Below are 12,855 nucleotides of genomic sequence, written 5' to 3' on the forward strand. Positions count from 1 at the left end.
TGTTTCTCTTTTCTGCTCCTCCATCACCCAGTAGTTTAGCAGGTAACTTTAAACTTGATTTTGCCTTTTCTTTTCTTTAAAAGATTTTATTTATATATTTGACAGAGAGAGAGACAGCGTGAGAGGGAACACAAGCAGGGGGAGTGGGAATGGGAGAAGCAGGCCCACTGAGCAGGGAGCCCGATGCAGGGCTCCATCCCAGGACCCTGGGATCATGACCTGAGCCGAAGGCAATCGCTTAACCAACTGAGCCACCTAGGTGCCCCTGATTTTGCCTTTTCAAAGCAAAAAATATTACCAGGATGATGCTGGCCCTTGTGCACCCACCCCCAAACTCTCACTCCTTTTCTCAACACCCCCTCTATCTCCTTATATATTTCTTTGGACTACCAGCTCCCGATGCGGGGGAGACCCTGGTCGAAGTATTTATAGTGCAGTGATTAATAGAAAGTGGCTGTCATAGATTAGAGATTAAATGTGGTGTGTGTTTATAAACTGTGCCTATAAACTGCGTAACTGTGGGCAATTTATCCAACCTTTCTAAACGCCATTTCCTCATCTCTAAATTGGGAATAAGCATACTTAATGCGCGGCTCGCGGTCGGTATTAAACTAGTGTTCCAAATCATTAGCTCTTGGCACTTAAGGTAGCTGTCCCAACTATCACCTCACCCGCTCCACCTCATGGACAAGGAAATGGGCCTAGAAGGGGGTGAATAGGTTTGTTCGAGGTCACAGGTAGTTAACAGCAGAGTGGAAATTCCAGATCCTTGACCCCTCGTCGGGACTCCTTCCTGCTCCCCACCGCTTTCGTTGGTGTCCGCAGCGATCCACCAAGTCTCTGCAGATTATAAACTTACCCCTTCAAAAAAACAAAACAAAACAAACAAAGCGGAAAAAAAAAATCAACAAACTCACCCCTTATCCCCCCCCGTGCCCGCTACACTGGGAACCCTCTACCAATTACCAACGACAAAGTCCGTGAGCTTGGGCCTCGGCTTTTTCCATTTAGCAAAGGGGAGGGGAAGACACGGAAGACCCTGGCTCCCCCAAAGTGATTAAAGGTTAATGGGAGTTCTAGGCGTGGCCCGGTCGCAGAGAACTCGTCGTCCCGGCGTTTCTGTCATTTGCATTCCAATACAGCTACTTCACCCGCCCGGCCCCGCCCGCGGGCGGCCCCCGCACCCTCCCGGCCGCGGCGGGCGCACCTGCAGCGCGTAGGTGGGGGCTCGCGCGCCGGGCCAGACTGCCGCGAGCCGGACCCGCGCGTTGGAAGTTCGCAGGGGCGGGGCCGAGCCGCGCGTTCCGCCCCGGGGGCGTGGCCTCGCGCAGGTGCGCCGAGCGCCTCGGGTTTCACTGAAACTTAGCCCTCTCCCGGGAGGAGCGCGGAGAGGCTTGGATTAGAGCAGGTGAGACCGCGGCTTCCTCTCCGAGCGGCGAGTGGGGCTCCGAGTTTCGAATCAGTGGCGGCGAATGCCCTGCCCGCCCGGCGGCGGGGCTGCAGGAAGGATGCGAAGCGTGAGCGCAGCGTGGCTGCTGGGGGGCGCCATCCTGCTGGCGGCCTCTGTGTCTTGCAATCGCACCATCCAAGGTGAGAAACTCGGTCAGGGAGGGCTCCTGCCGCTAAGGAGTGGGGGTCCAAGGCACACGGGCAGGTGGTGGAAGCGGGCAGGGGCGCGAAGGGTGTTCTGCTGCTGCTGCCACCACCTCTCGCATCCCCCTCTAGGTGACTTTGATGGGGATCCCTGCGCCGGGAGGGCCACCTAGATGGGACAAACGGGAGAGGCTGAGGTCCGCGGAGGGCAGAGGAGGGAATGGAGTGCTCGCATCTAAAGGGTACCTAGAGGGCTCAGCCGCCCTTCCCCCTGGTTGGCTTCTTTGTAAACTAAGGGGCTTTCCGCAAATACTGAGGGGCTGGCCCCGCAGGACCCCTTGGAGTTGGTTGGCTCAGAGCGGTGTGGAATGGGTGAGAGCCCGAGGCCTGGGAATCAGCTTTGTCGCTTTTCGCGACCCCCTTCAGCTTTTAGAGCCCCTTCTTCTGAGTCGGCTCACGTAGTTCGAAACCCTCCCGGGGCGCGAAGCTCCTCCGGCACGGTGGATGGCCGGGGTCTAAAAGGGCCGGACCCCGCTGGGCTTGGGGGGTAATGAGCGCTCAGCCTCGAGTTCTAGAGCAGTTGCGAGTCACGCGGATTTTACAAATGGAACTTCTCGGGCCGTGCCTTTTACGCGGCCAGGTGACCTTACGGGCCTGGGTTTCCGGGCCTTTGTGCGCCACGCGTTACAGCCTTTGGCTGGCGCTGAGGTGTGTATGGCGGAGGCTGCCAGCCCCGGGACTGGACCAGCACGGGAGCCGTCCGGCGGTGCTCAGGGGCTGACTTGCGCGGGACAGCTGGGTTCCGCTGGTGTGCTGCCCGGGGTGTGCTCCAGCCTGTCCTCCTGGGGGCGGGGTCTCCCCGGCTGGGCGGGCCTCTCGTCGGGGGATCGGGGGCCGGATATCACGCTCCTGTGCTGCTAATGGGTGGCCGGCTGTTTGGAGCAGCCGCTGTGGCCTTCAAAGGGAGGTTCTCCTTTCCCTGCGCAATTTGCAGACCTGCTGTAGAAGGCGGGGTGTCACTTTTATCGTCTTCGTAAAAACATTGTAAAAGAGCAAATCACTGTCGATTTGAATTAGACTGAGGAAAGTGACCCTTTTCCCCCTGGAGTTGCAGAAAAGGATGGTGTAGTATATTACTTGAAAACTGCACCACTGTATACATTTTATTGGTCAGCATTAGAATAAAGACATTTTTTTATTAACCAGGAACATTGAAACTGTGGTGAACACTTTTCGTTTTGCCTCTGTCTTCTAGAGTTGGAAACTTAAAATTCGGGGGTAAAACTAAGGTTGTGCAAACATTTAAAAAATACGTAGGTGTAGATGACTGAATGCTATTCTGATTTAGACAGTTCGTAAAGGAAGATAGCCCTGAGTATTTGACTTGCTGTTGTTTACAAATTGAGGGGGCTGGGCTGGGCGGGGGAGCACTGGTTCCTGGAGAATATAGTGAACTTGTTTAACAACAACAAAAAAATCAAGTTACTTGTTAACCAGAACTATTTAATATTGCACCTTGACGGTTTTTTTCTCCACATACTTTTGTTCCTTTTGCATGGTAACTTTCCTAAAGGGTTAGTTAAGTGACAGACATTAATAATGGTAGATGGAGCTTTCCCTCCCAATCTGAAACTAAATCAAGTATGATTAAGAAATAGAGCATCCCCAAAGTTCTTCTGCCCCTTAGCATGCCTCTTTGCTCATCCCCCTTTAGCTTGACCCTTATGCATGCTCCGCAGTTTGCTACAAGGCATATATTAGGTTTGATTTTCTTAGTTTTTTGGGGGGATCTCACGAAAAAGACTGACTCCTAGAGGGCAGCTCCCCCAAGGATACACCCTTCTCATTTTACAGATGGGGGCCACTGATTTGGGGGTCAGGGCAAGGAAAACACTCCATCAGACCACATTTGCATTCCCGTCCCAACAGTAATTGATAATTATTTGTGTAAATATGTTTAATTTGTTTCCCCACTGGATCATAAACTCTGGGAGGCCAGGGAAACATCTCATAACTCCCCCAATTGCCCCATTCCCCAGCTCCTGACAACCATTATTCTACTTTCTATCTATGGATTTGCTTATTCAGGACAAATTTGTGACTGGCATCTTTTATTTAGTACGGTTAAGGTTCATCCATGTTGTAGCATGTATCAGTATTTCTTTTATTGAGAACTAATATTCTATTGAATGCATACACCACATTTTGTTTATCCATTCATCAGTTGATGAACTTTTGGGTTGTTTCCACTTTTTTAAATTTTAAGTAATCTCTACACCCAGTGTGGTGTTCAAACTCACGACCCTGAACAAGAGTTGCATGCTCTGCTGACAGAGCCAACAAGGTGCCCCATAGGTTGTTTCCACTTTCTGATGCTTATGAATAGTGCTGTGAACATCTGTGTACATGTTTTTGTGTGGACATGTTTTGTTTTAAAGATTTATTTGAGAAAGAGAGGACACAAGCAGGGATGAGGGGGAGAGGGAGCACACCCCCCCCCCCCCCCCCTGCTGAGCAGGGATCCCAACGTGGGACTTGATCCCAGGACTCTGGGATCATGACCCGAGCCAAAGGTAGATTGCCCAACCAACTGAGCCACCCAGGTGCCCCTAGATATGTGTTTGTATTTGTCTTTTTTTTTTTTTAAGATTTTATTTATTTATTTATTTGAGAGAGAGAATGAGATAGAGAGAGCATGAGAGGGGGGAGGGTCAGAGGGAGAAGCAGACTCCCTGCTGAGCAGGGAGCCCGATGCGGGACTCGATCCCGGGACTCCAGGATCATGACCTGAGCCGAAGGCAGTCGCTTAACCAACTGAGCCACCCAGGCGCCCCGTGTTTGTATGTGTCTTAAGTATATACTAGGAGTAGGAATTGCTGGCTCATCTGGCAAGTCTACGTTTAGCCATTTGAGGAACTGCCAGATTATTTTCCATAGAGACAGCATCATTTTTATATTCCCACCGGAAGTACCTGAAGGTACCAATCCTTGTGTTATTTTGAAGTAAATCCAGATATAATTTCATCTTAAGATATTTCAGGATGTATTCATAAAAGGTGAAGATTTATCAAACATAACCACATAACCACTTAAAATAATTTCTTTTTTTTTTTTTTTTAAGATTTTATTCATTTATTGACAGAGAGTGAGCACAAGCAGGGGGAGCAGCAGAAGGAGAGAGAGGGAGAAGCAGGCTCCCCGCTGAGCAGGGAGCCCAATGCGGGACTCGATCCCAGGACTCTGGGATCATGACCTGAGCCGAAGGCAGCCGCTTAATGACTGAGCCGCCCAGGCGCCCCAGTACTATTTAAAAAATTTTTTTTTTATTGTATTTTTTTCCTTCTTTCAAAGATTTTATTCATTCATTTGAGAGAGAGAGGCAGACAGAGAGAGGCAGAGGCAGATAGAGAATAAACTCCCTGCTGAGCCGGGAACCCGACATGGAGCTCAAGCCCAGGACCCTGGGATCACGACCCCAGCTGAAGGCAGATGCTTAACCATCTGAGCCACCCAGGCGCCCCAATAAAAAAATTTTTTTTAAGATTTTATTTATTTGAGAGAGAGAGAGGTGCGAGCGGGGGAGGTGGGAGGGGCAGAGGGAGAGGGAAAGAAAATCTCAAGCAGACTCCACGCTGAGCCCAGAGCCTGACACTGGGCTCCATCCCATGACTCCGAGATCCTGATCTGAGCCTAAATCAAGAGTTGGACGCTTAACCGACTGAGCTACTCAAGCACCCCCCCACCCCCCCAAAAAATGTTTTAAGTAAGCTCTACACCCAACGTGGGGCTTGAACTCACAACTCTGACATCAAGAGTCACCATGCTCCACTGACTGAGCCAGCCAGGTGCCTCTATAAGTCCTATTTTAATAGTTGTTTGAATCAGGATCCAAATAAGGCCGACCACACATTACATGGATTTATAGGTCTTTTAAATTCTTTAATCTGAGAGTCCCTCCTCTACACCTCATTCTCTCTTATTTTTGCTTTGTAATTTGTATTTTGAAGAAATTAGGTCCTTGATCCTGTAGCAGGTTCCACATTCTGGGTTTTTCTGGCTCCAGTCATGTGGTGTTATTTAATATGTCCTATTGTCTCCTTCATTTCCATTAACTTGGCAGTTGGATCCAGGTGCTTGATCAGATTCAGGTTTGTTTTGTGTTGTTGTTTGGGGGTTTTTTTTGGCAAGGTTAACTTGACAGGTGTTTCTTTTCTTAGGCACATAATATCTGGTCATCATTTTTGTGATGTTAGTAACTGTGGATATCAATGCCTAGATTTTTCTCTTTTGTAAAGCAAGCTACATAATCTTTTTTTTTTTTTCCCCACTAAAAACAATTGAGTTTTCTTTGTGGTAATTCTAAAATCTTGTTGGCTCTGTCCTACAGAAATACAGGCTAACTCATTGAATTGGTCTGTGGTGGGCTGTTTCTGGGGTGGAGGACCTAGCTCTTTGAATGGCAGAGTTCTCCAGAACCCAGTCCACCGGTCAGTTACCAGCTCTGCCCCCACTCCCTCTCTGGAGAGTTAGTGAACACTTTACAGACAGAGAATTCACAGGATTTTCTTACACTTCTGAAGGCTTCAAACATGTTGATATTAATACAAATAAATATATAAATTATTAGAGAAGGGGCTAATTTAAAGAGAGTGGTTTTTAAAATGGCAAAAATTTACACTTAAAACTTTCAGTTTGAGAAAAAATATTGTGTGGAGTTGGCATGATTTGGTTGGTCTTGATGGATCACAGCATAACGAGTCAGGGCCTCCAAGGTGCAGTGTGGTATAATGGTGAGAAACATGGATTCTAGAAACAGACTGCTTGGTGTTGAACCCTGACTTCGGCCTAACAACTGTTTAGCCTTGGGAAAGTTACTCAGTTTCTTTGTGCATCAGCTTATGGATCTATAAAATGGTGATCTGGTAATAGCACCTCCCTCACAAGGTTGTTGTGGAAGTGAAGTGAGCTAATGCATGTGAAGTGTTGGAAGCAATGTCAGACCCGTGGTAGGAGCCCCTCGGAGGAACACTTCCCAAGGTTAAGGGTTGTATTTTGTAGGGCCCTGCTCCTACAGCACCCCTGCTGGCGCTCCTGTCCTTGTGCGGCTTCCGTAGAACTGGACCAGCCTGGGAGCTAAAGAAATGGGCGGGAGAGCTCTTGATTCTCCCTCGCTTCCTTCCATCGTGTGCCTAGCTGAGCTTCTCGATCCACCTCAGGGGTGTTGAGCACCTGCTATGTGTCAGGGCTATGCCAGGGACTGTGGGAACTGGAAAAAAATTAGGACACAATCCCACAATGAAAGAAACCTATAATCTCATACAGGGACCCTTGCCATTTTGGGTCTGGGGAGAGTTCCACAGACATCTCATCTGTCTATAAAAAACAAACAAACTAGCCTTCTGAGGAGCTTCAAAATGCGTCACTCCGCTAACTGGTTTTGCAAAACAGGTAAAGTGGGTCTTGAAGTCAGTGTAGAGGGTGGTGACTGGTTTTTTATAAGGATGAAATAGAATATAATAGAAAGTATTAGAGTGCAGCCTGTGTAATAAAGGTAATTGTTTTGTGAAACTTTTTTCCATTATGGATGATATGTATTAGAACTGGGTGTTTCTTACTGTGGGTTTTAGTCAAGTATCTGAGGAACACTGTAGTATGTAGCAATATTTTAACATTTTTATTTTAAAAATAATTCATATTCATTTTTTTGTTTTTGTTTTGTTTTTTTAAAGATTTTATTTATTTATTTGAGAGAGAGCACATGAGAGGGGTGAGGGTCAGAGGGAGAAGCAGACTCCCTGCCGAGCAGGGAGCCCGATGCGGGACTCGATCCCGGGACTCCAGGATCATGACCTGAGCCGAAGACAGTCGCCCAACCAACTGAGCCACCCAGGCGCCCTTCATATTCGTTTTAAAACATTATAAAAGAGATTAGGTAGAACACGAGATGGGTGTATCCTACGCGTTTAGTTTCCTGTGGCTGCCGTAACAGTTGCACTAGCTGGTAGCTTTCAAATAGAAATTTATTCACTCACAGTTCAAGGGGGCAGAGGTCTGAGATCAAGGTGTGAGCACGTCTGAAGACTCGGGGAGAATCTGTTCCTTGTTTCCTCCAGCTTCTCAGGGTTCTTGGTGTTTCTTGGCATTCCTTGGCTTGTTCCTCAGCATCGTTCCAACCTCTGCCTCCATTTTCATACTGTTTCTCCTTTCGGCCTTCTCTTCTGTTTCTCTCAAATCTCCCTCTGCCTTTCTCTTATAGACACTTGTCATTGGATTTAGGGCCCACTTAGATAATCAGAATGATCTTCTCATCTCAAGATCCTTAATTACATCTACAAAGATCTTTTTTTTTTCTTTTTAAGAATTTACTTATTTGAGGGGCGCCTGGGTGGCTCAGTCGGTTAAGCGACTGCCTTCGGCTCAGGTCATGATCCTGGAGTCCCGGGATCGAGTCCCGCATCGGGCTCCCTGCTCGGCGAGGAGTCTGCTTCTCCCTCTGACCCTCCTCCCTCTCATGCTCTCTGTCTCTCATTCTCTCTCTCTCAAATAAATAAATAAAATAAAATCTTTAAAAAAAAAAAGAATTTATTTATTTGAGAGAGAGCACACACATGAGTGCACGAGCAGGGGGAGAGGTGGAGGGAGAGGGAAAGAGAATATCTCAAGCAGACTCCCCACTGAGCCCAGAGCCCAATGCGGGACTGGATCTCATGGCCCTAAGATCATGACCTGAGCCAAAATCAAGACTCAGATGTTCAGCTGACTGAGTCACCAGGTGCCCCCAAAAGATCCTTTTTCTTTCTTCCTTTCTCTTTCTTCCTTTCTTTCTTTCTTCCTTTCTTTCTTTCTTTCTTTCTTTCTTTCTTTCTTTCTTTCTCTCTCTCTCTCTCTTTCTTTTTTAAGATTCTATTTATTTATTTGAGAGAGAGAGAGGAGAGACCGAGCACAAGCAGGGGGAGTGGGAGAGGGAGAAGCAGGCTTCCCGCAGAGCAGGGAGCCGGATGCAGGGCTCCATCCCAGGACCCTGAGATAATGACCTCAGCCGAAGGCAGACGCTTCCCCTCTTGAGCCACCAAGGCGCCCTCCGTCACTTTCTTCTGTGGCTCCGTGAACACTTGGTTAGGCAGGATGTAGGCTGGATATGTCATTTGTATGTGGTTTCTAAAGTTTAAGGCAAATACGGGAATGACAGCATACATTGTTCAGCTTGCCATGGTACTTGCTTCAAAGTCAGAGCACAGATTGTCTGAACACAAATAGTGCACCGACCCGTTCAGTGACCCTGAGGTCAGAAGCCTTGCCTGCCCACTGGCCTCCATAGGAAGGTGTCCAGGAGGCCCACGCAGCAGCAGGGCAGTCCCTGCCCGTGGCCTGCAGTGTCCTCATGGGTGCAGAGGGAACGTCCCTTGTGCTGCTGGGGATCTCCCTGTGTCAGACTTTGGGAGAGGGAATGACAGGTAGGCCAGGCTGGATGCTGTCTGACAGCCAGAGTGAGAGAGGTGGCCGTCATTGGAATAGTTAGGAACAAATAACTGTGGGTCATGTGTAAAAATAAATTTAAATACTGTCAGTTTTTTTGAGTCCTAGAAATCAATTTTGTATTTCACATGTACCCCACAACCTTCCGATAAAAAAAAAAACCATTGTAAAAAACAAAGATACAAACAAAACCCAATAATCCCATCACCCAAAGAAAGCACTTGTAAGCCTTTTGTATACTCCTTTTGTCTTTGTCTAAAGTACTTTTATTTAAAGATTTTATTTCTTTATTTACTTGAGAGAGAGGGAGAGCACATGAAAGCTTGGAAGAGGGGGGAGGAGAGGGAGAGAATCTCAAGCCGACTCCACACTGAGCATGGAGCAAGGTAGGGCTCCATCTCACGACCCTGAGATATGACTTCAGCTGAAACCAAGAGTTGGACACCTAACCAACTGAGCCACCCAGGAGCCCCTAAAGTACTTTTATTTAAACAATAACCGCTGAAAGATTGATCTCTGTAATGACCCTTGTCTGCCTTGCCTTTTTTGTTTAGGAACCAATAGAACCTCTAAAGGAAGAAGTCTCATTGGTAAGGTTGATAGCTCGTCTCATATCACTGGGAAAGGAGTTACCGTGAAGCCAGGCTTTTCTGTGGATGAGTTTTCTGCCTCCGTTCTCACTGGAAAACTGACTACCGTCTTTCTCCCAATTGTCTACACAATTGTATTTGTGATTGGTTTGCCAAGTAATGGCATGGCTCTGTGGGTCTTTCTTTTCCGAACAAAGAAGAAGCACCCTGCTGTGATTTACATGGCCAGTCTAGCCTTGGCAGACCTCCTCTCTGTGATCTGGTTCCCTTTGAAGATTGCTTATCACATACATGGCAACAACTGGATTTATGGGGAAGCTCTTTGCAAAGTACTCATTGGCTTTTTCTATGGCAACATGTACTGTTCCATTCTCTTCATGACCTGCCTCAGTGTGCAGAGGTACTGGGTCATCATGAATCCCTTGGTGCACCCCAGGAAGAAGGCAAACATTGCCTTTGGGGTCTCGCTGGGGATATGGGTGCTGATTCTGCTGGTTACCATCCCCTTGTACGTCATGAAGCAGACTGTGTACATTCCAGCTCTTAACATCACAACGTGCCATGATGTTTTGCCTGAGGAGGTGTTGGTAGGGGACATGTTCAATTATTTCCTCTCCCTGGCCATTGGAGTCTTTCTGTTCCCAGCCTTGCTCACGGCCTCTGCCTATGTGCTAATGATCAGAACACTCCAATCTTCTGCTATGGATGAAAACTCGGAAAAGAAGAGGCAGAGAGCCATCAAACTCATTGTCACTGTCCTGGCCATGCACCTGATCTGCTTCACTCCTAGTAACCTTCTGCTTGTGGTGCATTATTTCCTGATTAAAACCAGGAGCCAGAGCCACCTCTACGCCCTGTACATTGTAGCCCTCTGCCTCTCTACCCTCAACAGCTGCATCGACCCCTTCGTCTATTACTTTGTTTCACAAGACTTCAGGGATCACGCGAAGAATGCTCTCCTTTGTCGAAGTGTACGTACCGTACGAAGTGTACGTACCGTACGGCAGATGCAAATATCCTTCGCCTCAAAGAAGTCCTCCGGGAAATCCAGCTCTTACTCTTCCAGTTCAACCAGTGTTAAAACCTCTTACTGAGTTTTTCGGGCCCTCCGTTGGTTGTTTTACAGGAGGATTTGGAGCCTGCTTAATGTTATGGGTATGTTTCTGTTGTCCCCTGACCAAGTGGGTCTCACCACATGCCATGTATATGGAGCACCTCTCAGGATTGCTGGAAGCTTCCCTGTTTGCATGAGGAAAGTCCCCCAAGTTAAGAGATGTCAGTTTTAGAATTCCGCTACTCAGGTGCTCCCGGAAATGGAACTAACAGAAGCAAACTTTTCAGAAGGCGGTAAAAAATCAGAAGCTCAGTGACTTGTACAAGCTCTTGGCTGGAACTTACAGCCCTGTTAGAGCTTTAGTGTCCTCAGAGATGATCAGACCAATGGACTGACTGTACAGATGAGGAAAGTAACGAGGTGAAGAAGCTACGCAGAGTCAGAGTCGCTTCCATTCCAACCAGGGGCAGCTGGTTAGCATTGGACCGTGGACTTAGAATGTTAGTGGGGTTCTCCTATCACCTCCTTGTGGAACTTGTTTAAAAATGCAGGTTCGAGAGACTCAGGAATGAGAGAACTCAGGGTCTGAGTCAGGAAACTGCATTTTAACAAGCCTCTGCTGCAGATGCTCATGCACACCCCGGTTTGAGAACCACTGGTCTGGGTGCCAAGGGAGAAGCAAACTGCTTTGTGTCCCTTTCATGTATAGCTTGTAATGAGATCTGTTTGTTGTCTCATTAGGACTCTCAGTTATTTATCAGCCCTTTGAGCTTTTGTATATATCCTTATCGCTACAAGGAAAATACATTGAAGATTTTAAATGTGGAAACACAAAGTTCATGTAACTATACTGACTCAGAATCCTAGGTAGTCTGAGTTATAGATGGTTTCAAAGTAAGAGGGGCATTTACCACTTAGTATTTTTCAAAAATTATAGTTGGATTATTTTTTGGCAGTTTTTTTCACTTGCTACAAATACGAAATTGTAATGCCTTCGCTGGATTTGAACACATCTGTTTGGAAAAGAATGCTAAAGAGATGTGATATATAAGATATTTAGAGGGTACTTATTCCAAAGTGAATTTATATAACTTGTATTTGTGATTTTTTTTGAAATAATTTTATTGTAATGACTGATTTACAAATAACACATGACCCCCCCCTTTTTTTACAACTTATTTTTGAGTTGTGTGTTTTGTGGGTTTTTTGAGGGAGGGTGTGGGGAAAGGATAGCTCCAGCATCACTCCTATAAAAAGAAATGATGTGATGCTCACACCATAGTTCTTAGATAAATAAGGCCACGCAGTACATACTGCTTGAGGACAGTTGTTTTCACTTAACGGTTTAGAATTTGTTCCATTCTGTGTCTTTCGGTTGACCTCCATTTTTAATGGATACAGACTTGAATTTGGGGGTATATTGTGATGTAGTTAGTTGTTTCCCTAGCGATGTCTCCTGAAGTCTCTTTTTGTTGTTGTTGTTGTTGTTGTTGTTATTAAAATGGTGCTGCATTGGACATCTGTGTAGACATCTTTGTGAGTATTTCTATAGGATAAGTTCCTGGAAGTAGAATGACCAGGTCAAAAGTCAGATGACCATTTAAAATTTTGGTAATTCTTGCCAAATTGCCTTCAGTAGTTTATATTTCAACCAAAATAGTACATCTGTACCTGTTTCCTGATATGCTCCTCCACATTTGATCTATCAGTCTTTTGGAATTTTGCTAATCTGACTAGAAACAGAATCTTACTGTTTTAATTTGCATTGATGCAGCATAGCCTCGTGGCTAAGAGGGCAGCTCCTGAGCTGGCAGGCAGGGCTGACTTCTGACCCCATCATACCTCGTTTTGTGAGCTAAGGGAAGATCCTTCCCTGTGCCTTAGTTTCTCATTTGTGAAATGAGGAAAATGATATTTTCCTTACGGAGTTATGAGGATTAAATGTTCAGCACACATATGCACTCATAAATATCACTTAGCACTGAGACTGTTACACTGCTAATGGGATTTCATTTCTGCTGCGCCCCCTTTCCCCTCCAGTTCCTGTTTATACCTTGCCTTCCCTGCAGGCTCTGCTTTGAGTCTCATAGCAGGCTTAGGTTGTCTTCATTTTCCAGGTAAGAAAGCAAAAGATGGTGGGCA

General features: G+C 46.6%; 1 protein-coding gene across 1 annotated transcript; it reads left to right on the forward strand.

Moving 5' to 3' along the window:
• Positions 1-1,508: 1,508 nt before the first annotated feature.
• F2RL1 (F2R like trypsin receptor 1) lies at positions 1,509-10,753 on the forward strand. Its single transcript, XM_035013892.1, has 2 exons — positions 1,509-1,590; positions 9,624-10,753. Exons 1-2 carry the CDS (start codon positions 1,509-1,511, stop codon positions 10,751-10,753), a joined length of 1,212 nt encoding a protein of 403 aa, XP_034869783.1.
• Positions 10,754-12,855: the final 2,102 nt, after the last annotated feature.

Source organism: Mirounga leonina, unplaced genomic scaffold (assembly GCF_011800145.1).
Source record: "Mirounga leonina isolate KUSES-001 unplaced genomic scaffold, KU_Mleo_1.0 Mir_168, whole genome shotgun sequence".
Taxonomy (NCBI): domain Eukaryota; kingdom Metazoa; phylum Chordata; class Mammalia; order Carnivora; family Phocidae; genus Mirounga; species Mirounga leonina.